General features: G+C 34.8%; 3 protein-coding genes across 6 annotated transcripts; all 3 read left to right on the forward strand.

The window, feature by feature from the left end:
* The first annotated feature begins 5,378 nt into the window (after nt 1-5,378).
* LOC18025096 (coatomer subunit beta'-3) lies at nt 5,379-12,548 on the forward strand. 3 transcript variants are annotated; one of them, XR_002900751.1, is made up of 25 exons: nt 5,379-5,516; nt 5,900-5,920; nt 6,035-6,096; nt 6,295-6,349; nt 6,547-6,583; nt 6,702-7,027; nt 7,129-7,260; nt 7,354-7,502; nt 7,650-7,718; nt 7,954-8,104; nt 8,204-8,269; nt 8,571-8,759; nt 8,892-9,032; nt 9,179-9,253; nt 9,354-9,530; nt 9,617-9,708; nt 9,794-9,910; nt 10,200-10,314; nt 10,414-10,485; nt 10,722-10,918; nt 11,008-11,101; nt 11,185-11,291; nt 11,524-11,653; nt 11,728-11,974; nt 12,205-12,548. XR_002900751.1 is itself a non-coding variant. In XM_006406829.2 (25 exons), the coding sequence occupies exons 1-25, from the start codon at nt 5,514-5,516 to the stop codon at nt 12,222-12,224; spliced, it is 2,760 nt and encodes a 919-aa protein (XP_006406892.1). In that variant the 5' UTR covers nt 5,379-5,513; the 3' UTR covers nt 12,225-12,537. The 3 variants fall into 3 exon arrangements, 2 of the variants coding, with proteins under 2 accessions (XP_006406892.1, XP_006406894.1); XM_006406829.2 differs by having other exon boundaries at nt 11,728-11,890; nt 12,205-12,537; XM_006406831.2 differs by having other exon boundaries at nt 11,728-11,929; nt 12,205-12,508.
* Nucleotides 12,549-12,995: 447 nt separating this feature from the next.
* On the forward strand, nt 12,996-15,438 carry LOC18025097 (nuclear pore complex protein NUP50B). Of its 2 annotated transcripts, none has more exons than XM_024159752.1 (2): nt 12,996-13,108; nt 13,938-15,438. In XM_024159752.1, the coding sequence occupies exons 1-2, from the start codon at nt 13,090-13,092 to the stop codon at nt 15,257-15,259; spliced, it is 1,341 nt and encodes a 446-aa protein (XP_024015520.1). In that variant the 5' UTR covers nt 12,996-13,089; the 3' UTR covers nt 15,260-15,438. The 2 variants fall into 2 exon arrangements, with proteins under 2 accessions (XP_024015520.1, XP_006406895.1); XM_006406832.2 differs by having other exon boundaries at nt 13,038-13,185.
* A 1,980-nt stretch (nt 15,439-17,418) lies between these two features.
* On the forward strand, nt 17,419-19,982 carry LOC18025098 (NAI2-like protein). Its single transcript, XM_024159481.1, has 10 exons — nt 17,419-17,508; nt 17,634-17,702; nt 17,808-17,880; nt 17,971-18,027; nt 18,132-18,197; nt 18,324-18,380; nt 18,508-18,558; nt 18,677-18,766; nt 19,089-19,201; nt 19,296-19,982. Exons 1-10 carry the CDS (start codon nt 17,419-17,421, stop codon nt 19,980-19,982), a joined length of 1,353 nt encoding a protein of 450 aa, XP_024015249.1.
* Nucleotides 19,983-20,009: the final 27 nt, after the last annotated feature.

Genomic DNA, 20,009 nt, shown 5'->3' on the forward strand with positions numbered 1-20,009 from the left:
TGTTAACTAAAATAGTAATTGGAAAATGAGAGAACTTAGAATAGGCTAAAAAGAATTAATGCATATATTCTTATATCGCAAAATGAATTGCTTTAAATCTCCATCCCACAAATAATTAATCCTTCCTCAAATTTCTTAAGATATAACAAAATAGATTCCAAAAATATCAATATTTGATTAAAGAAACATATTCGATGGTTGAAATCAAATATATCAAGTTACGATTTCATGTCTTGTATAATGTAGTGTTTTTTTCTTTCTGAAGAGTAAATTTGAGTATTGATATATAGCTCAACTAGTTAAAATCGATTTGACAATTTAGGCTTTGTACAACAACACCACCGGTGAACAAAATGATCCATAAACTTTGACCTTGGAGAACTATAAATCAAGAACAAATTTTCCCTAAGCTAACAAAAAGTGTCTTATTAATATGTGTGTGTTCTAACAAACTCAGACCAAACTCATTTGAAAACCGATCGAATAGTTTGTGCTAACTGGTAAGACAATCCAATTATGTATCCACGATCAATGCATCCATGCAAACATGATATGTATAACCAATGCGTGAAAAGTAAACTTATTATGACCCATTCGTATACTCGTATACAGTATACTCTGAATTAAAGATTAGGAATCTTAATATTTGATGTCAAAACAAAAGTTATGTTGTATCTAGTAGAATTTGAGGTATTTTTAGAAAAAAAAATGAAAAATAATATTTCTGCTTTACAATCAAAACAATGAAGTGAACTAAGAGTATATATATATATATATATATATGAGAATTCGCATAATTTTTTTTTTTAATTTATACAATATTTATTTTAGATGGAACATTTCTTTTATGGACCCTAAAGTTTGAGGTTAAAAACAAACATTTCATGCCCAAGGCTGGCCTGCTTACTCATTATTATCAAACCATATGAACTAAGCTTATCAAATAGTTATCGTTTACGATCTGGTGATCTTGTTTGTGTAATAGAAACAATGTATTGTATTTTTACCCAAAAAAAAAAGTGTTGTATATGCCACTAATGCAATATGCAAAAAGGTCAAGGTAGAAAAAAAAAAAAAAGCCAATAAGAATCTCTAGAAGGGAGCACGCGGACGCGACCTCTCTCGTTACGCGGCGAGAAGTAGAGGCGCCATTATATTCCATTTACTTGTTCAGATTTTCGTTTTCTTAAGTTAGATTCTTCTTGCTTTATTTTTCTATTTATATATTTCTTCTTTTGGAAATTTGTGGAAAAACAAAAATCAAATTCTAATTTCTCTCTCTGTTTTTTATTGTTGTGTCACATCATATTTTTATAAAAATGAATAACTGTGAAAAGATTTGTTAATCACTACGTCGCCACAAACGACGAACCTTATATTTAAAGCACAATGGCCTTCTTTTTGCGTTAGTTTATTTATTTTTCAGTGAAATATATAAACCTCTGTGTCCACTTGTTCCCTTCCCCTCAAAACATTAGTTACTATGTTCCTTTTTAATATGTTTGTTTTGATGTAATTGGGTTCTCACGAATCTCTATCGTATGCACGCATTGCAAAACATATGTAAGGTTATGGAGATACCCACATATTATAAACTCTTTTTTTTGGCTAAAGCAGATATTATAAACATATATATATATATATATATCTTTACAAATTGGTTACAAAATTTAACACACGACTAACTTGTTTTTTTTATTGTTTAGTAGCTTTAAAATAAGTTTCTTCAGCTGGAAACAGGTCGATTGATGCGTCATGATCTTCATAAATATCAAATAAAGAGAATCATCAGCATCTATTTTCCCTAAATTAAAATAATAAATATTGAGATATATCAAAGTTGCAACTTTCACAGAAAACACAAATTCATAACCCCTGCAATGGCAATATGTATGAATTCATATACGGTTGCTTTCTATCCGGACTTAGGGTATTTTTTCTTTCTTTTTTTATTAAATGAAATTTCTTATAAAAGAGTCAAGTGACCAGATACAATAATAGAGAGAATTTTTTTTTGTTAGTACAATAGAGAGATTACGAGTAGGAATCTCAAGATAATTAATACAATTCAAACTTAGGAGTTTACATGAAACGAGAATACCCTTCGGAAAAGAAAAACACGTGGGAGATCGTATAAGAGATCATATTAGAGAAAAATAACAATGAGTCAAGAGATCCATATTTTACTCTAGTTAATACCAAACATTCTAAAAAGAGGAATTGGCTAATGATGTTTTTTATTTCCTGGGAGAGAAAAAAACTTAAGATATTTAATTACTAGTATAGCCACAATATACGAACAGAACCGATTAAAATGGTTTTATGAAAAAATTGATTATAACATATATATATATATATATATATATATATATATATCAAGACCAACGTTGGATATACAAAATCAATTAAAACATGTGAAATCACATTAATTGATTGCACACGTTTGTTAATATAACATCATCTGTGATGAGGTGTATATATTTTTTTGGATGAGGTGTATTTTGATATATGATATGAAGAATTTTTAACCTTACATAATGCGTAATCTGATTTGAACGAAGGCGATATACTACGAAGATATGAAATCTATACTGTATGGTTGGCCGATGTTGACTTATATAATGATGGGAACGGAGATAAAGTTCCCCATAATCCATCTTATAAAATATAAACATGCATACGTAAAGTTTTTTTGCGTTCTTCTCTATACTTACACGATTATAGTACATACATTATATACATTGATTAAAACATCAACAAGCAAATACGTGGAATGAACAAAAGAATTGGAATCAGTTTGGAATTGGAACAATTAGAATTGATGTTACTCAATGGGATTGAGATGAGGATTTGGGGTTTCACTACTATGATTTCAATTATTCTTCGTTATTATGGACGTATTAACTAATTGAATATTTGATTAGACTAAACATTTATATGACTAGTGGGTTTTGCTGTCCGAGATTTTCAAATGATAACAAATATAGTACTATATAGTAGAATAGATGAAACATAATACGCATGCCACACACATGTTCACATTTTTATAACCATTTTCATCATAAATTAACAGCTGATAACAAATGTTAAGTGGTGGCGAAATACGTTTGCTGCGACTGCACTACTCCAACCACAACGAACGCATTAGATTCGTGAGCTTGTTGGTGTCCACCCTAAGGCACATCCCACTTTTGGTAGCCTTTAAACTGAAAAAGCAAGATCTTGAACAAATGCGAAGATAACTTGAACATTATTAGTCCATTGATCTATCCAACGGTAGATAGCTCTTTTGTAGGAAAATGGAATGTCCAAGTTTTTACTTTTGATTGGTTAATATCGTTTTTTATTTTCAAAAATTTATAAGTGGACAGGTATATTCTTTGGAATATACCAGTTTCATTCTCTTTCGACCTTTCTTCCCTCTCTCGTACGTGCTTCAATCATTTCGATCTTAATTTTGACCTAATTTCTCTCCTTTGACGGCCAATGCAAGGTCCCATTAGAAAAAAACATACATTAGAGACATCATTATTGTAAAACTCATAGTATTTGAATATGATGTTTTCCCCATAAAAATATAGCCATATGTTGGGTTTATTTAGCGAATTTGCATGTATGTGAAGAGCCAGGAAAAATTCAAATGAATGGGACAGCAAGCATCTAAACAAGTAATCTCTTTTGGGAATTGATGTGTGATGCGTCGAGTAGCTATATGCAACAACTAGAGGTGAAAAAAAAAACAAAAGCTGCGCAATAAGTATATATATATATATATATATATATATATATATATATATATATTCATCATGGTCTAATGTTAAATTCAGTTTCTGAACAAGAAAACAAACCAGTTCTAGCATTAGGTCTAATGTTAAATTCAATATATATTTACAAAGAAAACATTTTATCAGATCAATGCCAGTTGAAAGATATCAACTTCGAGTAGAAAGACCATATAACAATCTATAATACTGTATATTCAAATATTTATTCGGAATTGCCATAGACGACCATTGTCACACTTTTTTTTTGTCGATATATAAGCTTCCGGGTAATATCTTTTGCAAGTTCATAATATATAGGTTAAGGAAATATGAAGGTTTATCCTTCAACCAAGTAAATATGTTGTCTATAAAACTTGGTAGCTAGGAGGATCATGAAGGTTTATTCTCACTTACAACAGCCCTTTTCAAAATATCTTAAAGTTTCCTAACTTTCCATCAATCTAAACATGAAAGGTTGGTCTGCTAACAAATACTTTTTCTAAAAAAACTTGGTAGGAATCATGAAGGTTTATGCTCACCAACAACATACCTTTTCATTTTTTCAAAGCTTCTAATGACATTGTCTCGCTTTAAAAAAAAAAAACACTTTCTATCAACTTTGTTAATTTGGTCTTAAACTCGATTACCTATGATTAAATTAGGGTAATGTGCCAATTATAATTCCATTTCAATATAAAGAATGATAAAAAGACAGCTACAAATGAGTAGGGAAGAGTTAAGGAAACTAATGATAGTATAAACACGAAAACGATCTAAGCGGCAGAAAGTGCATACTTCTTCTATCGGTTTCTTTTGTTTAACTTGCAATAGTGATACTTTATTTTGTATTTTCTGGCTGTCAAATTCCAAATTTGATGTAAAATACAGATGAACCGACATTTCAAAATACAATTGATTATAATATAATGAATATTTTCATGAATACCTCTATTCAATTTTCAAGAAAAATGAAGGTCAGCGTAGTTGTCGACGCAAGATGCTTCTTAAGATTTGGGCCTAAACTCTTCGTTTACGAGTCTGGAGCCTTGGGCCATCATCACCTATCGGTTCCATAACCTTACTATAGAGCTTTAGTCAAAGGTAATGCTTTAAAACTTATTTAAACCAATATTACATGAGAGATTACGTTACGTCGACGGTGTAGAAACATATTCTTAGATCTATAGAACACTGTAAGTGCAACGTGTGAATGCTCGAGCAAGGGCATTAAGAAAGAGAACAAAGAGACCTGTAGGCAATTTTTTTTTAAAAAAGATCAGACAAAAATGGAAGGTTTGAAGAATATTTTTGTCGTTGTTTCGTAGTTTTTGGTTAATCTGTTAACTGAAAATTGGTAATATAATCTTTACATTTTATTAAAAAAAAAAAACATTTTTGGAATGTATGATTAATTACGACATTTTGGTTTATAAAGAAAATGTGAAGAAGTTATAAGAGTATAAAATTTTATGTTATAAGAGACATATAATGGGAAATCAAATTATGAAATTATGAGAAGTACATACTTTTCTTGCCATGTGTCAAAATTTGATTGCAGAAGTGAAATCACCTGTGTTTAACATTAATATTATTACATAAAGGATATATTTATCTCCGCCGTATACAAAGCTCTTAAAGAGCACTCAACGCCGAGCCTAACGTCTTTTCTTCCAACTTCGATCGCCGGTCTGCAGATTTTAGCGAAAATACGAGATCCGAAGAAGCAGATCATCTGCATAATCTGTAAAGATGGTGAGAAGTCAAATCTCTCATTTCGTTTTTCTTTCCTCCCCTCCCAGATCTCAAGTAAACTTGCTTGCGATGCGATCTAGATTTCTGCATCTCATCTCATTTGAGTGAGATCGTGGAATCCGAAATCTCATATGTTTTTTTTCGTTTCCTATTTGCTTAATTTGACACCTCAATCTCCGAATCCTGTTGTTGCTATTGGTTCATGAAATCGAGTGTAGTGTTGTCTGGCATTTGGTTTATGAGATTGAATTTGGATTGTGGTTATTGAATTTTGAAAAGATCTGGTGTTTCTGGGTTTTAAAGCTATCTATGCGTTCGCGCTTTGAATTCTATTATGTTTAGCCTGGTACTGACTATTATTCTCTTTCTTTCTATTGCAACAGCCGCTCAGACTCGATATCAAGGTATTGTTTATTCTTTCATGAAGTATTATATTATGAACACTTTTCTAACTTTTCTTCTCTGTTATTTTGTTATAATGCTGTGGTGATTATTTGCTTTTGTTACGTTTGCATCAGAGAAAATTTGCTCAACGATCAGAGAGAGTAAAATCTGTGGATCTGCATCCTACAGAACCATGGTAATTTCAGCTTTGGTTGTGCTATCTTGCTACTCTGATACTTGTTTAAGCTTTTATATTCTGGGTGTTGTTATGGAATAACAATTTACTCATCACTTGAGAAGCCTCAGTTGCTGTGGGTGCTACTTTGTCTCATTACGTTTGTACAATTTATAGCTGCTACAAATGACTGACATTTTAAATAATGCGGTGTTACAGGATTCTGGCAAGTTTGTATTCTGGAACCTTGTGTATTTGGAACTATCAGACACAGGTGGGTGAATATTTTGAATTTTGTTTCTTTGTCTCTTTGTGCTTGTATTATCCTACACTGAATAGCCTATGACATGGACTGGCCAAAACATAAAGTAGAAGCGAGGGTATCCTCACTATGAGTTAAGAGTTCTGTAGTTGGTCTTTTTTTATTTCATGGAATTACTTCTAATTCAAATCTAATATGATTGTCCTCAGACGATAACAAAATCCTTCGAGGTGACTGAATTGCCAGGTATAATAATTTTATGGACATCTTCTCAGTTAGTGTTTGTTGTTATAGATTTTTGACTTGCTGTATATGGCATTGTTCAATTTGTCTCTGTTGCTGAAATCTATATTTGACTCTGCAGTTAGGTCGGCCAAGTTTATCCCACGCAAGCAATGGGTTGTGGCAGGCGCGGATGATATGTACATCCGTGTATACAACTACAATACAATGGACAAGGTTAAAGTATTTGAGGCTCATTCGGATTACATTAGGTGTGTAGCTGTCCATCCGACCCTTCCATATGTGCTGTCATCTTCTGATGATATGCTCATAAAGCTTTGGGACTGGGAAAACGGTTGGGCTTGTACTCAGATATTTGAGGGACATTCGCACTATGTGATGCAAGTGGTATTTAATCCAAAAGACACCAACACTTTTGCCAGTGCATCGCTTGACCGTACCATAAAGGTGTGTAAGTGGGCCAAGCGCTTAGATTTATGGCTTAGTCAACATGAGGTGCTGTAAAAAGTTTTTGCTCTGACATTTTTCTCATGCTTGTTCATCTTCAGATATGGAATCTTGGTTCCCCAGACCCAAATTTTACACTGGATGCTCACCAGAAAGGAGTCAACTGCGTAGATTATTTCACAGGTGGTGATAAGCCCTATTTAATTACTGGCTCTGATGATCATACTGCAAAGGTATGCTTCCGGTTAAGCTTCCTATATATCTGTTTTCTTTCGCCTGAGCATGATGCATTGCAGATCATTTACTAGTTGTACTTTTGAAATCAGGTATGGGACTATCAAACCAAAAGTTGTGTCCAGACGCTAGAGGGACACACACACAATGTCTCTGCCGTATGTTTTCATCCGGAGCTTCCAATAATACTCACAGGTTCTGAGGACGGCACTGTTCGCATTTGGCACGCCACGACTTACAGGTACTTTACCTAAAAACTTTCTTCTGTCAAAAGACTACACCTTGTGCACATGAAGTTTTTTTATTATTGTATTCATTGTCAGAATATGTTTGTTTCTCTATTTTGTCAATTGATTTTGTTAATCTAATTTTTTTTTTTTTTTTCCAGGCTAGAGAACACATTGAATTATGGCCTTGAGAGAGTGTGGGCCATTGGTTACATAAAAAGTTCACGCCGGTGAGTTATTGGATTTTTGCTTCCTCATTTTACCTGTCTATAACGCTTTCAGGAGTAGATGTTCTCTCTAGGTAGAATCTTTGCTTCTGCCATTTTTGTCAGTATTATTCTGAAATTGACGATTTGGAGAGATTAGGGCGCTTCTAATATCTAAAGCTGTTGAGGGATCAGTGTTAGCGCTTTATTCATCTTATCATACAAGACCATCAATAGCGAATGTGTTTGCATTTTACAGGGTTGTGATTGGATATGATGAAGGAACCATCATGGTTAAACTTGGAAGAGAAATTCCAGTCGCTAGCATGGACAGTAGCGGAAAAATTATATGGGCCAAGCATAACGAAATTCAAACTGCAAATATCAAAAGTATTGGTGCGGGTTACGAGGTCTAGCTTCTAACTAAAACTATTGTATGATAGCATGGCCCTACCTGTGCGACTAATTTGTATTGTCTGATGATTTTAAGCTTACATCTCTTTACCTAGGTTACTGATGGAGAAAGACTTCCCTTGGCTGTTAAAGAGCTGGGGACCTGTGATCTTTATCCACAAGTGAGTGTTACTATGCATCGTCTGAAATTTGTCATGTTGTGCTGAATTATTATCGGGGAATACATTTCTGCTGCATGTCCCACTTTAATGGGTGTTATGGAAGTGTGTTGAAGTTGTGGGTATCACTAGAGCCATGCTTCAGCTAAATATGATGTTTCAGTGGTTCTTTGATACAATATGAATTTGAAACTAGGCGATAATTGATGATAAATTAAGTTGTGTTTCATACGAAGTCTCAAGAGTATGGTTGAGAATAATCATCTCTTGTCTCTCATAAATATATATTCATTCTATCTCACAGAGTTTGAAGCACAACCCTAACGGGAGGTTTGTCGTAGTCTGCGGTGATGGGGAGTACATAATCTACACAGCTTTGGCTTGGAGAAATAGATCATTCGGTTCTGGACTGGAATTTGTTTGGTCGTCCGAGGGGGAATGTGCAGTTAGAGAAAGCTCGTCAAAGATAAAGATATTCAGTAAAAATTTCCAGGTTTGCTATGCTCATTGTGGCCTTTCCAATTCCTTTTATTTGAGAGTGCTTCTAGGGTTAAATAAATTGCTGATGCTTGCAATGGAGACAGCTATTGGTGGTCTGGTGTATTAATTAAGGTGGTGTTTTCAGGAAAGAAAGAGTATACGGCCTACTTTCTCAGCTGAGAAGATTTTTGGAGGAACGTTGTTAGCAATGTGTTCAAATGATTTCATCTGCTTTTATGATTGGGCTGAATGTAGGCTGATTCAACAAATTGATGTCACAGTAAAGGTATTCACAGGTTGACTTGTCTCTGTTGTGTAATTTAACTTTCATCCTTTTTTTTTCAGTTCTCTCTTTAAATTTAATTTTCAGTTGGAAGTTGTCCCCGTTTGTGTCTTTTCTAACTCTTTAGTGCTCCCCTGAAAATTACGCAGAATCTTTATTGGGCTGAAAGTGGTGATTTAGTAGCTATTGCTAGTGATACGTCATTCTACATCTTGAAGTACAATGTGAGAATCCCGCTCAATCTCAAAATCTTCAGCAATATATTTACATTTCCACTTTCGTGGATTGTCTAAATCCTTACTCTGGTATTCCGCTCTGTTACAGCGTGACTTGGTTTCCTCACATTTTGATAGTGGAAGACCAACTGATGAAGAAGGTGTTGAGGATGCTTTTGAGGTTATCCATGAGAACGATGAACGTGTTAGGACAGGTATATGGGTTGGGGACTGCTTCATTTACAACAACGCTTCTTGGAAGCTTAACTATTGTGTTGGAGGCGAGGTACTTTGCATGTGTTTTCATTTCTCTTAGATTTAGTCATGTTTATCAAATAGACTATATCTTAGCTGCTAATTTACTTATCGCAGGTAACCACAATGTATCATTTGGACCGTCCAATGTATTTGTTAGGCTATATTGCCAATCAAAGCCGGGTCTACTTGGTAGACAAAGAATTTAAGTACGTTCCTTATTTCTGTGTTTCAGACTCTTTTATAATGCAGTCAGAATTTGCTGACGTATTTCACCTTTTCGTGGGAATGCAGTGTCATAGGATATACCCTACTGCTTAGCCTTATCGAATACAAGACTCTTGTGATGCGAGGTGATTTGGATAAAGCCAATGAAATTTTGCCTACAATTCCTAAAGAGCAGCATAACAAGTACGTTATAGGTTATTTTGGTCTAAGTTTCTACATTTACAGATTTATTCTTTACTGCACCTTATATCCTGCTGCCTCCTATGTCCTATGTGATGTTATTTTTGAAATTTTCCAAAGTGTTTTTTGTTTCCAATATACGAAGAATATTGTTATCAGGTTTTCTTTGAGATGTTTTTGAGGATTCACTCAGCTTGATAATCTACATAAAATCCCTCCTCCCTATTGGTTATTCACTATTTTAAGTATCCCTCTCTTAATTTTTTTCCTTGAAAATGCTTCCAATCGTTAGTGTTGCTCATTTCTTGGAGTCTCGGGGAAAGATTGAAGAAGCTTTAGAAATTGCGACAGATCCTGACTACAGATTTGAGTTAGCCATACAATTGGGTAGACTTGAAATTGCAAAGGTAATATTATATGTGATGATTGGTTGTTGAAGAAGGACTTTAACCTTCTTTTTTTTTGAATAGTAATTTGTTTCTTAACTGTGTTTTCCATGCTTGTAGGAAATCGCTGAGGAAGTGCAGAGCGAGTCTAAATGGAGGCAGTTAGGAGAGTTAGCCATGTCCTCTGGGAAGGTACATCTTCTCTTGAATTTTTTTTTTCCCTAAGGTTTTCTAATGGTAATAAGAAAATAACTCTCTGTGTAGATGTTATATCAGTCGATTAACTAAAATACATTGTACTAAAAACAGAAAGTTGTTATATTTAGATCTTATAATGTCAATTAGTTTTCTTCTGATTCGTGGATTCATCTCTGATACCCTACTATCTAAGTGATTTTGTTGCATTTGTGTGTGCTCCATCATGATAGCTGCAATTGGCGGAGGATTGCATGAAGTACGCTATGGATTTGAGTGGTTTGTTACTACTTTATTCTTCTCTGGGAGATGCTGAAGGGGTGTCAAACCTTGCATGCCTTGCTAAGGAGCAGGGAAAGAACAATGTCGCCTTTCTTAGCTTATTCATGCTGGGTAGATTGGAAGATTGTCTGCAGTTACTGGTGGAGAGGTATTCCATTTTTGTTCACTTGCACTTTGAAAAAAATTCTAATTCATGTGCCTTTTATTATCTCTGTGACAATATTTTCTATTTTCCAGCAACCGGATACCAGAAGCTGCTCTGATGGCACGTTCTTATCTTCCAAGCAAAGTTTCGGAGATAGTAGCTCTTTGGAGGGAAGATCTCAGCAAGGTTATTTCTCATCTTTTTTTGTTGAGCTTGGTCAATGAATAATATATTGTATGGATTTTAAGTTGCCTTTGACTTGTCAACAGGTAAATTCAAAAGCTGCAGAATCTTTGGCTGATCCTGAGGAGTACCCGAATCTTTTTGAGGATTGGCAAGTTGCTCTTTCTGTTGAAGCGAATGCTGTAAAGGCGAGGTAATCCTAGCATATCTTATTTGCTAATGTTTATTTTTCTCAAAGGTCTTTTTTGCTTTAAGCTGCAGGTCCTTAGTTATATTATATATGTATAGCTACCTTCGATTGTTCTGATTTGATGAGAATGCCCATAGGAAAACTTCCTTCATGAGCTACTCATTATTTCACATGTTTACCCAACGAGTATCATTGGTCTTGTCAAACCAAGAAATTGACTCTTGTTTATCTACAGGGGAGTTTATACTGCTGCAGAAAATTATCCAAGCCACGCCGATAAATCTTCCAGTACCCTCGTGGAAGCCTTCAGGAACATGCAAGTTGAAGCAGAAGAATCACTTGAAAATGGAGACATCGATCACGAGGTAAGTTTTCCTGGAGCAATAGGGGTCCGGATGACGGTTTCGTCAGTTGAATTGTTAAATTGTACTCTGTGCAGGTAGCAGAAGAAAATGGTCATGAAGAGATTGATAAGCATGAAGAGGAACAACATGAAGAAGAAGAAGTAGTGAATGAAGAAGAAGAAGAGGGAGTTGTTGATGAAGACTCTACGGATGGTGGTGCTGTACTTGTTAATGGAAGTGAGGGTGAGGAAGAGTGGGGTACGAATAACAAAGGAAACCCATCAGCCTAATAAGCAAGTCAGTCCAGGATCAATGTTGAAAAGTCAAATTTTTGTGTCTCTGGTGATTAATTGAAACCTCCCCCACAAAAATAAAATCTTCCCTTGTTTCTTGATCATTTACGCATAGGATGATTATATGTCTCCTCACCCTTAATAACATCTTTGAGTTTGCATCAGATGGGTTCAGTTGTTTTATGAGTTAACTTTGCTATATAATCTCTGCATCTATGTTTCTAGGATTTGGAGACTTGTCTCTCAATCGTTTAACTTTTGTATCTTTTGGTTTTGCAGTGCTTACGCCACGTCAATAGCCACCAGTGCCAGTACTTGGAACCATTTTGGAACAAGAAGCAATTCTTGGGTGGAAATTATGGATAAAAGAAGATGTGATCCGCGGTTTGAGGAAGTAATAGTTTTCTTTGAGTTATATCTTGGTGGCTCCCAGGTGGTGTTTTGGTTTTCATATATAGTCATTATATTTCAAAATCTTTTAACGGTTTGTTATAGTTTGTCCCCTATCTCTACTTTACTCCCTACCATTTCTCTTTTTTTCAAAACAAAGGCATTTTCGCCAACCAATATTATGTCTCTCACATCTTCTTACATAATTTTTTTTTAATATAAAATTATTGGTATTTACCTCGTTAACTCTTTTACAAATCTCTGCTTTAGATCTCAGCTCATGTCAACTAATTGCTCGTGCATATATAATAATTTTTTGGAAACCTTATTTTTTCTACCCTTATAAACAATAGTTGCAGAGTACTTTCAATAAGAAAATGGTTATTATTCTACTAATCTGAGTAAAAATTAAAAACGTAAACAGACAGTACATACTTACAAAATGGATGCAACGGGTAAATAGTGATTTATTGTATAACACGTAAACATCTTAGGAGTATTACATTATTACTAGAGCTGAGAAAAGACATTGCAAATACCTCTTTTTAATTAAAAATTAGATTTTAAAATGGCTCAAAAAATCGATTTGGAGAAGAGAACAATAAAAAACAAAATCTAAAATCGTTTTTTTTTTGTTACCGTAAAATTGACTTATTACCTTTCTAATTTTTTTTTTTTCAATCGACGCTATCATTATTGCGATTAATGTGCTAAAAATTCGATCGATAATCTTCCCCTTTAATACTCTCTCTTGGCTCCGGCGACAGGGTTTTTATGCTGCTTCTACTTGTCGGTAAGTCTGCCGAATTATCACAACCTCGTCGTCGCTGGTCTCCTTCTCCGAATCCGGATTTCTTATTGCCTTGTTTGGTATACTCTTCTTACTGCTCCCTGCTAGATTATCGTTGTGTGCCTGTCGGGAATCAGCTTCTACTTTTCTGATTCTGGTTCTTGTGGCTTTGTCTTCGCTGATTTATATGGGATTGGATTAACTTTTCTTCTGCACTATCATCGTATTGATTTTTAATACGAATTTCGTGGTGTTAATTGTTAAACATAAACGCCCTGTAATTTGGGTGGAACTTTTATCCTCGAAAATTTGAATTTTAAGATCGCAAATCGTTTTCTGATATCCTCTTACTTCTGTAAATCCCTCCTTCCTTTTCTTTGTGGTGATAGTTTAGATTTTCAATGTGTGTGCTCATTTATACGCTGGTTTCTCTCATCATTTTGATGCGTCCATCAACTACATCTTAGGTTGGTTTTTTTACTTGGTTCTGTTCATTTCTCCATTGTTGATCTCTTATTAGCCGGGTTCTTTGCATTAGAGGCTTCTTGGTTCTGCTTATTCACCTACAATACAGGCCTCTGATGGTTTATCAATTTCCCAATGCAGTTGCATCTTGACTCAGGCTTCCTAGATTTAGAATTTATGCATTTGTCTATGGTTGGTCTTTGGTTAACCGTGTAGATCCGCTGAGTTAGGTATACGTTAGCTATATAACGATGCTTTGGATATGAATTCAGGACCTCCTTATCCCCAAGATCGGTTCTGGTTAGTTGGTTCTTTGGCACGAATGGGAATATAATCTTAATGGAAATTATTTTGCACGGTGTTGTAGGTATTACATTTCTCAACGTATCAATGGGGGACTCAGAAAATGCTCAGCAGCCTTCCAGAAAGAGAGCTGCTTTGAAGGAGCTGTCTCGTGAAAATCCTGGTCTTGATGATGAAGAAGACTCCTCTGCGCTAGATAGTGCTACCTTCAAGACTGCAAGTGAGGAGGTGTTGGTAACCAGAAGAATTGTCAGAGTTAAGCGCAAAGATCCATCTCCAGCAGCACCATCATCCAATCCATTTGCTGGAATTCGTTTTACTGCTGCTCCGGAAACGAACAAACCTCTGTCTTTGTCAAATTCGGCTGCAGCGGAGGGAAAACAAGAGAGACAGGTTGATGGAAGATCTGATGCGACCAAGGATATTGATGGTGTCGAGAAAGATAAGTGTGAAGCCATTAATAGTGGAGATGGTGGAGCTGAAAACAAGATTACAGATGAGACAAAAACAACCACGGAAATTGAAGATGCCTCTGTGGAAGAGACTGAAAAGGCCAAAGATGACAAAGACAATAGCAACACTGGTAAGGGGATTGGCTGTGTTGACAAGGATTCAGGAGGTGATAAGAAAGAAAATAAAAAAGGCGATGGAAATGAATGCACTGATAAGAATGGAGATAGTGGAGCCTTGAGCTCTTTTCACCAGCATTCAAGTAGCAAAAACGCATTCACAGGACTTGCCAGTACAGGTTTCTCCGCTTCTTCATTCTCGTTCGGTTTGGTTCCACAGGAAGGTTCGGCTGGTTCAGGTTCAGGGTCTCTGACTGAACAGTCATCCTTCAGCTTTGGCCTGCCAAACAATGGAAACTCTTCTCTTTTCTGTACATCCGGTTCAACTTCCATTTCCACAAAGAGCTCTGGAACTACTACTGCATTTCCATCAAAGCAAGAGGTCTCAGTGGAAACAGGAGAAGAGAACGAGAAAGCAGCTTTCACAGCTGATTCAATAATGTTTGAATATCTTGAAGGAGGATGGAAAGAGCGTGGGAAAGGAGAACTCAAGGTAAACGTATCGACGACTGATAACAGAAAAGCCAGACTAGTAATGAGATCAAAAGGAAACTACAGGTTGATCTTAAACGCAAGTCTCTACCCGGAAATGAAACTGGCAAGCATGGACAAGAAAGGAATCACATTTGCTTGTGTGAATAGTATAAGTGAAGCCAAGAACGGTCTCTCTACGTTCGCACTCAAGTTCAAGGATCCAGCGGTTGTGGAAGAGTTCCGAGCAGTTATCGAAGAACATAAAAAGAGCAAACCAAAGGTTGTAGAAGCAGCAGCTTCTTTGAAGACACCTGAGAACTCCCCGAGGGCTGAAGATGCTTGAAAGAACATATCTTTGGAAATAGTTTCCTTGTGTTCCTGTCTTTGTTGTTTGAAGTTCAAATTTAGCAGAGAGAATAGAGAGAGATTATATAAGATCAGTTAAAACTCCTTATGGTTCTTTATATGAATATTGGAGGTGACTATGTTCTTAAATCTTATTGAACTCATCAACATCAAATATACATCCGGCGTAATCGGTAGCTAATTCAGTACAAAATAATTCATCTCAAGTGTCAAACAATCGGTATCAAACACTACATTTGTATAGGATTTGTTCATCTCATCTCATTCCTTAGAATCCTGTTTTCCTGAGACCAAAAAAAAAAAAAAAAAAAAACAGGTTTTCAATATTACCAATGTCGCACGTCAACGTCACCACAGTTCAATGAAAAAAATATATATATATAAGAAGATTTGGCAGTTTAGTCTTATTATTTATTTCGATCATCTGAAATGTAAAAAATAAATAGTTGAAAAAGGGGATAGTTGTGGTTTTTACATGCATTTATTAAAATTATTATACAACTTTATTCATTTTGTACCGTTTATTTTATAGTATGTTTAATTCCTTTTACATATTTATCATATTTGTGTTGTTTGATCTGTTTATTCTGCATTACTTGTTTAACGGTCGGAATTTTTATTTATTATAATAAGTTTGCAGTAAAAGAATTATCCAGTGTCTTTTTTCATTATTTATGCTCTACCATCACCATAATTCATATACTTTTCTGGTTTCCAATTGGCTACGCCAAACAGCAAATGCATGCATCATGCTACAAAAAACACATCCAAATCAAAGTCAATATTAATATATTAATATACTTTATTAAAATTTCATAGTAATATATATAAGACTTAAATCGGGGGTAGTCATCATTAGTTATGCATGTATTTAATTTCCTTCGTCTATTCATGTCAATTTTACAGTTATAAATAAGACCTTAGGTCGGGTCGTCGGGATAGTCAGAATAAATAATGTATTTGTTTCCTTCATTTATTCTTGACCATGTGAACCTATGTGATATATAACCCTATAAACTAATGTTATTGTCAACTCCATATGTTTAGAACAAGTGGGCAAGTCGTACCTTTTATGTTGTACAATGGATATGTAAAATGTTGACAGAAACAAAATTAATATCAAATTTCATTGTCGAACCTTATATCTCCTGATATCTGTTAACGTTTTTGGAATGAGTTCTGTATTGAAGAGATTACTAACTTGTTTAGAAGATTTACTTTTTAGTTAATCGTTCTTAATTTTTTTTAAAAAGAAGCGTATATTTTGATTTGTCATTTATTGGTTATAAATCCACTAACCTTCATAATTGTTACAACCATATAACAACTACTATTCAGAAAAAAAAACCTACTACGATTCGATTTTTTTTTTTCCGATAAATCATAGTAATAATTCAAATTTGAAGTGTGTTGGCCTTCATATATAGCTTGAGCCGGCCCTTGTTCTACATGTAAAAACGAATAGGCTTGAATGTTTTTTAATGAAACAGCGAAAACAATTCCTAATTTTAGTAAAGAACAAAAAATATAACCTGATCTCGTCAATTCAACCCCCTTTAGTGACACCATGCATCATCCATATTCAACAAACAAGATTTGAAGATAACTCAACAACGTACTTATTCGATGATAGATTAAGTGATACATTTTGTTCATAGTATATCACTAGTTACAAAGTTAAGATAGATACACCAACATAGCATAGTTTGAATCAGAAAAGGGAAAACCATCGACCACTTCAACCTTTTTTTTCTTTTTCCATAGTCGTCTATAATTCATATACACAACCAGATCTGAACCTTATTTATGACATAGGGGATGCATTTTTCAAATCATTAAGTTAAAAAAACACGGTCAACTACTTCAATATTTATCAGTAGATGAAGACGTAGACTTACATTAGTTATTAATTACGAAACATAAATGTACATATTGATGATAAAAGAAAAGACTCGTTTATTGGTTTATATATAAAAAAGACTGGTGATTATTTAAAGACATGAGAAAAACAAGACTCGTTGGTTTAGTCTACATCATGAGCTCTATATAAAGCACAGCAAGTTCTATTACAAACATCAAAACAAATTCAATTTTAATTTAAGGATCAAAGCAGTGTCTTTTAAGTTGGTGTTTGTAATGACAATCGCTGCGACGGGAAAGAAATGTGTGATTCTGTGTTTAGCAATGTTTCTCCTTCTCTCAAGTTTCCATGAGGTTTCTTGTCAGGTAAGTAAACCACAATTTAATACCTTTTGCTTTCTATTAATAATATATAAAAAAAATGCATAGAAGCATAAGAAGATGAAGATTGGAAGTAAAATCGGCTTGCATGCATTTGATTTTCATTTTAGGTTGACGCAGCGTCCAGCGAATCTCAAGAAGTGACATCATCATCTGAGTCTCGGTCGGTTGAATCCTCGGTAAAACCCTAGAGCTTTTTTTTTTTTTTTTTTTTTGGTTTGATGTTTGTAACATGATCTAGGATAAAACAGTAACTTATTGGTGCACTTTGGATATATATATAGTCTGAAGTTACTAGTGGTCAGGAAGTGCGTCAAGGTTCAAGTAGCTCGGAAGACGTGAGACGTCTACTGGAAGGTATGTTAATATGAGGTTTGAATGTTTTCAGACAATTAATGGGTGATTTATTGAACATGTGTCGATTTTTATTTGTTTTTTCGATCGTAGGTTTAAAAGGCAAAGCTGGATCTGATGGTGGTGAATCTATGGATGTTTCTGGGAATGGTAAAAGATAAACAACAAAACTTCCCCTTCTACTTTGTTTCTCCACTATGGACGCGCAGACTTGTTTTTGGTAATTTTTATTTTAATGTGTGTGTTTGATTCAGATGCTGAGAATCGGAAACGGCTGGAAGAGATTGAACGAAAATTCAAAGAAAGTGGTAACTTCCAATGTAAGAAACACTTCTAATTCTTTTTATGTTAGCTGGACATTGGATCTCTCTAACAAATTAAATAGATTCTTGGTTGATTCAATATAAATTCTCATTTACATGAATATACATGTGTTAATGTCACAGCTGGGGAAAACCATGACTTCATGATAAATGAGCCGAAAATAGTTGGAAGTGATGAAGGTATAATAAATCTTTTGTATTTTCAAGGCAGTTTTTTTTTTTTGTTAAAAGTATTATCAGATCATTGCAATAAAATTAATTATTTACAATGTATTCCAATTTACATATATCTGCGTTAATGTCACAGCTGAGGAAAACCAAGACATCATGATAAATACACCGAGAAAAATTAGTGAAGGTATGTTATAATCTTCATATTCTCAAGGCATTTATATATCAGATCATCATCATCTTTAACAACAACAAAAAAATATATTAGATCACACCAATGTACATAATTAATTATTTTCTTTCAGGTGTGTCAAGTGAGAGTCGTGAACAGTATGAGGCGACGTCGCAAAGCAGGTCTTCACAGATTAGAGAATCTCTAGGAATTGGAGAGTCAGGTTTATCTCTCAATGAAAGCTTTTATTTAGACATACCATACAAAATAAATTAACATGCTCGTATGATATCGTATAAGTGTTTGTCGTCTTTAAGTTATTTTGCTAATTAATAGGCTTATTTTCGCAAAATCTATATCTTTTTATATTAAAAAAAAAATTTGACAATGAAAAAAATCAAAATCTTAATTTAATTTTTTTTCTACAATTATAATAATTACAAGAAATCTTCCTTATAACAACTTAAGCCGATTTTGTCATCTCCTAATCAATACACAAGAAACTCAGAAGAGCTTAATTTATTCATATTTTTTTCGGTGGGTAGGTGCATGGCGCTGTATAAACCAAAACAAAAATGGTGCTAAGGACGACGATGACAGTCCTATCGTTATACCAAAGTACGACATAAATGACATCATCAAGGAAGAGATTAACCAGGTTTCTTCTTAGACTTAATTAGAGGAAATTTTTTTAATACTTCATGAAATATAAACGATAGATAATTAATATACCATTAATGGACTGTATATAGGGCTCCTCGTCAAAGACCTCTAGTCTCATAACATCGCTGACCGAAATTGTTGAGAAACATAAAAGAGGAAGATGGACAGATGTAAGAATAGGACAGGTTTCTACCAAGGAAACATCAGAGAGAGTAACAAAGCTAAAAACGACCCTTAAAAGCTATGTTGGTATACACGTGCGTGATCTTGTGGCTCGTTCAGATTTCGAGGAGATAATGACAATGGCTGCACGCTACGAACAACTAAGCTCGGCTTCGGTAACGTACATCGCAAGGCTGGCCACGTACACGACTGTGATAAAGCAAGGATTCAAGGCCTCGCAGCGAGTTCAGACCGTGCACGAGCGTGTCAAGTTACACGAAAACGTGGCCAAAGACCATCAGAAAAGAGTGGACGAAGAGTTCGCGGCAGTGAAGGCTGTGGCTAAGAAAGGAGACAATTTGTCCGTTCAGATATTCGCCATGAAGAGACTTGTGATGAAGCTTGAGGCCGACAAGAGACAGGTTGATGTAGAGTTCCAGAAGATTGTTGAGAATCTATCACGTGTTCTAGAGGAATCTTCTCACGCCTACGAGAAGTACCATGTGGTTGTGCGTGAGTGGAAGGAGGTTCAATCTACTGTCGAGTATTCGCGTGAGACCATCGAGAAGGCAGAGGGCGTTTGGGTTCAGTTTCTCAATACTCTTAGTCATTAGACACAACTTGTGTCACGCGAGCCTCCT

This window comes from Eutrema salsugineum, unplaced genomic scaffold, assembly GCF_000478725.1.
Source record: "Eutrema salsugineum unplaced genomic scaffold, Eutsalg1_0 scaffold_13, whole genome shotgun sequence".
NCBI classification, from domain to species: domain Eukaryota; kingdom Viridiplantae; phylum Streptophyta; class Magnoliopsida; order Brassicales; family Brassicaceae; genus Eutrema; species Eutrema salsugineum.

Coding starts and splice junctions, on each gene's coding strand:
- LOC18025096 (XM_006406831.2), top strand. Junction 6,350..6,546: donor TTTGGAACTATCAGACACAG/GTGGGTGAATAT, acceptor GATTGTCCTCAG/ACGATAACAAAATCCTTCGA. Junction 9,033..9,178: donor AAATTGATGTCACAGTAAAG/GTATTCACAGGT, acceptor AAAATTACGCAG/AATCTTTATTGGGCTGAAAG.
- LOC18025098 (XM_024159481.1), top strand. CDS start 17,419: ATGACAATCGCTGCGACGGGAAAGAAATGTGTGATTCTGTGTTTAGCA. Junction 17,703..17,807: donor CTCGGTCGGTTGAATCCTCG/GTAAAACCCTAG, acceptor ATATATATATAG/TCTGAAGTTACTAGTGGTCA. Junction 19,202..19,295: donor TCAAGGAAGAGATTAACCAG/GTTTCTTCTTAG, acceptor GACTGTATATAG/GGCTCCTCGTCAAAGACCTC.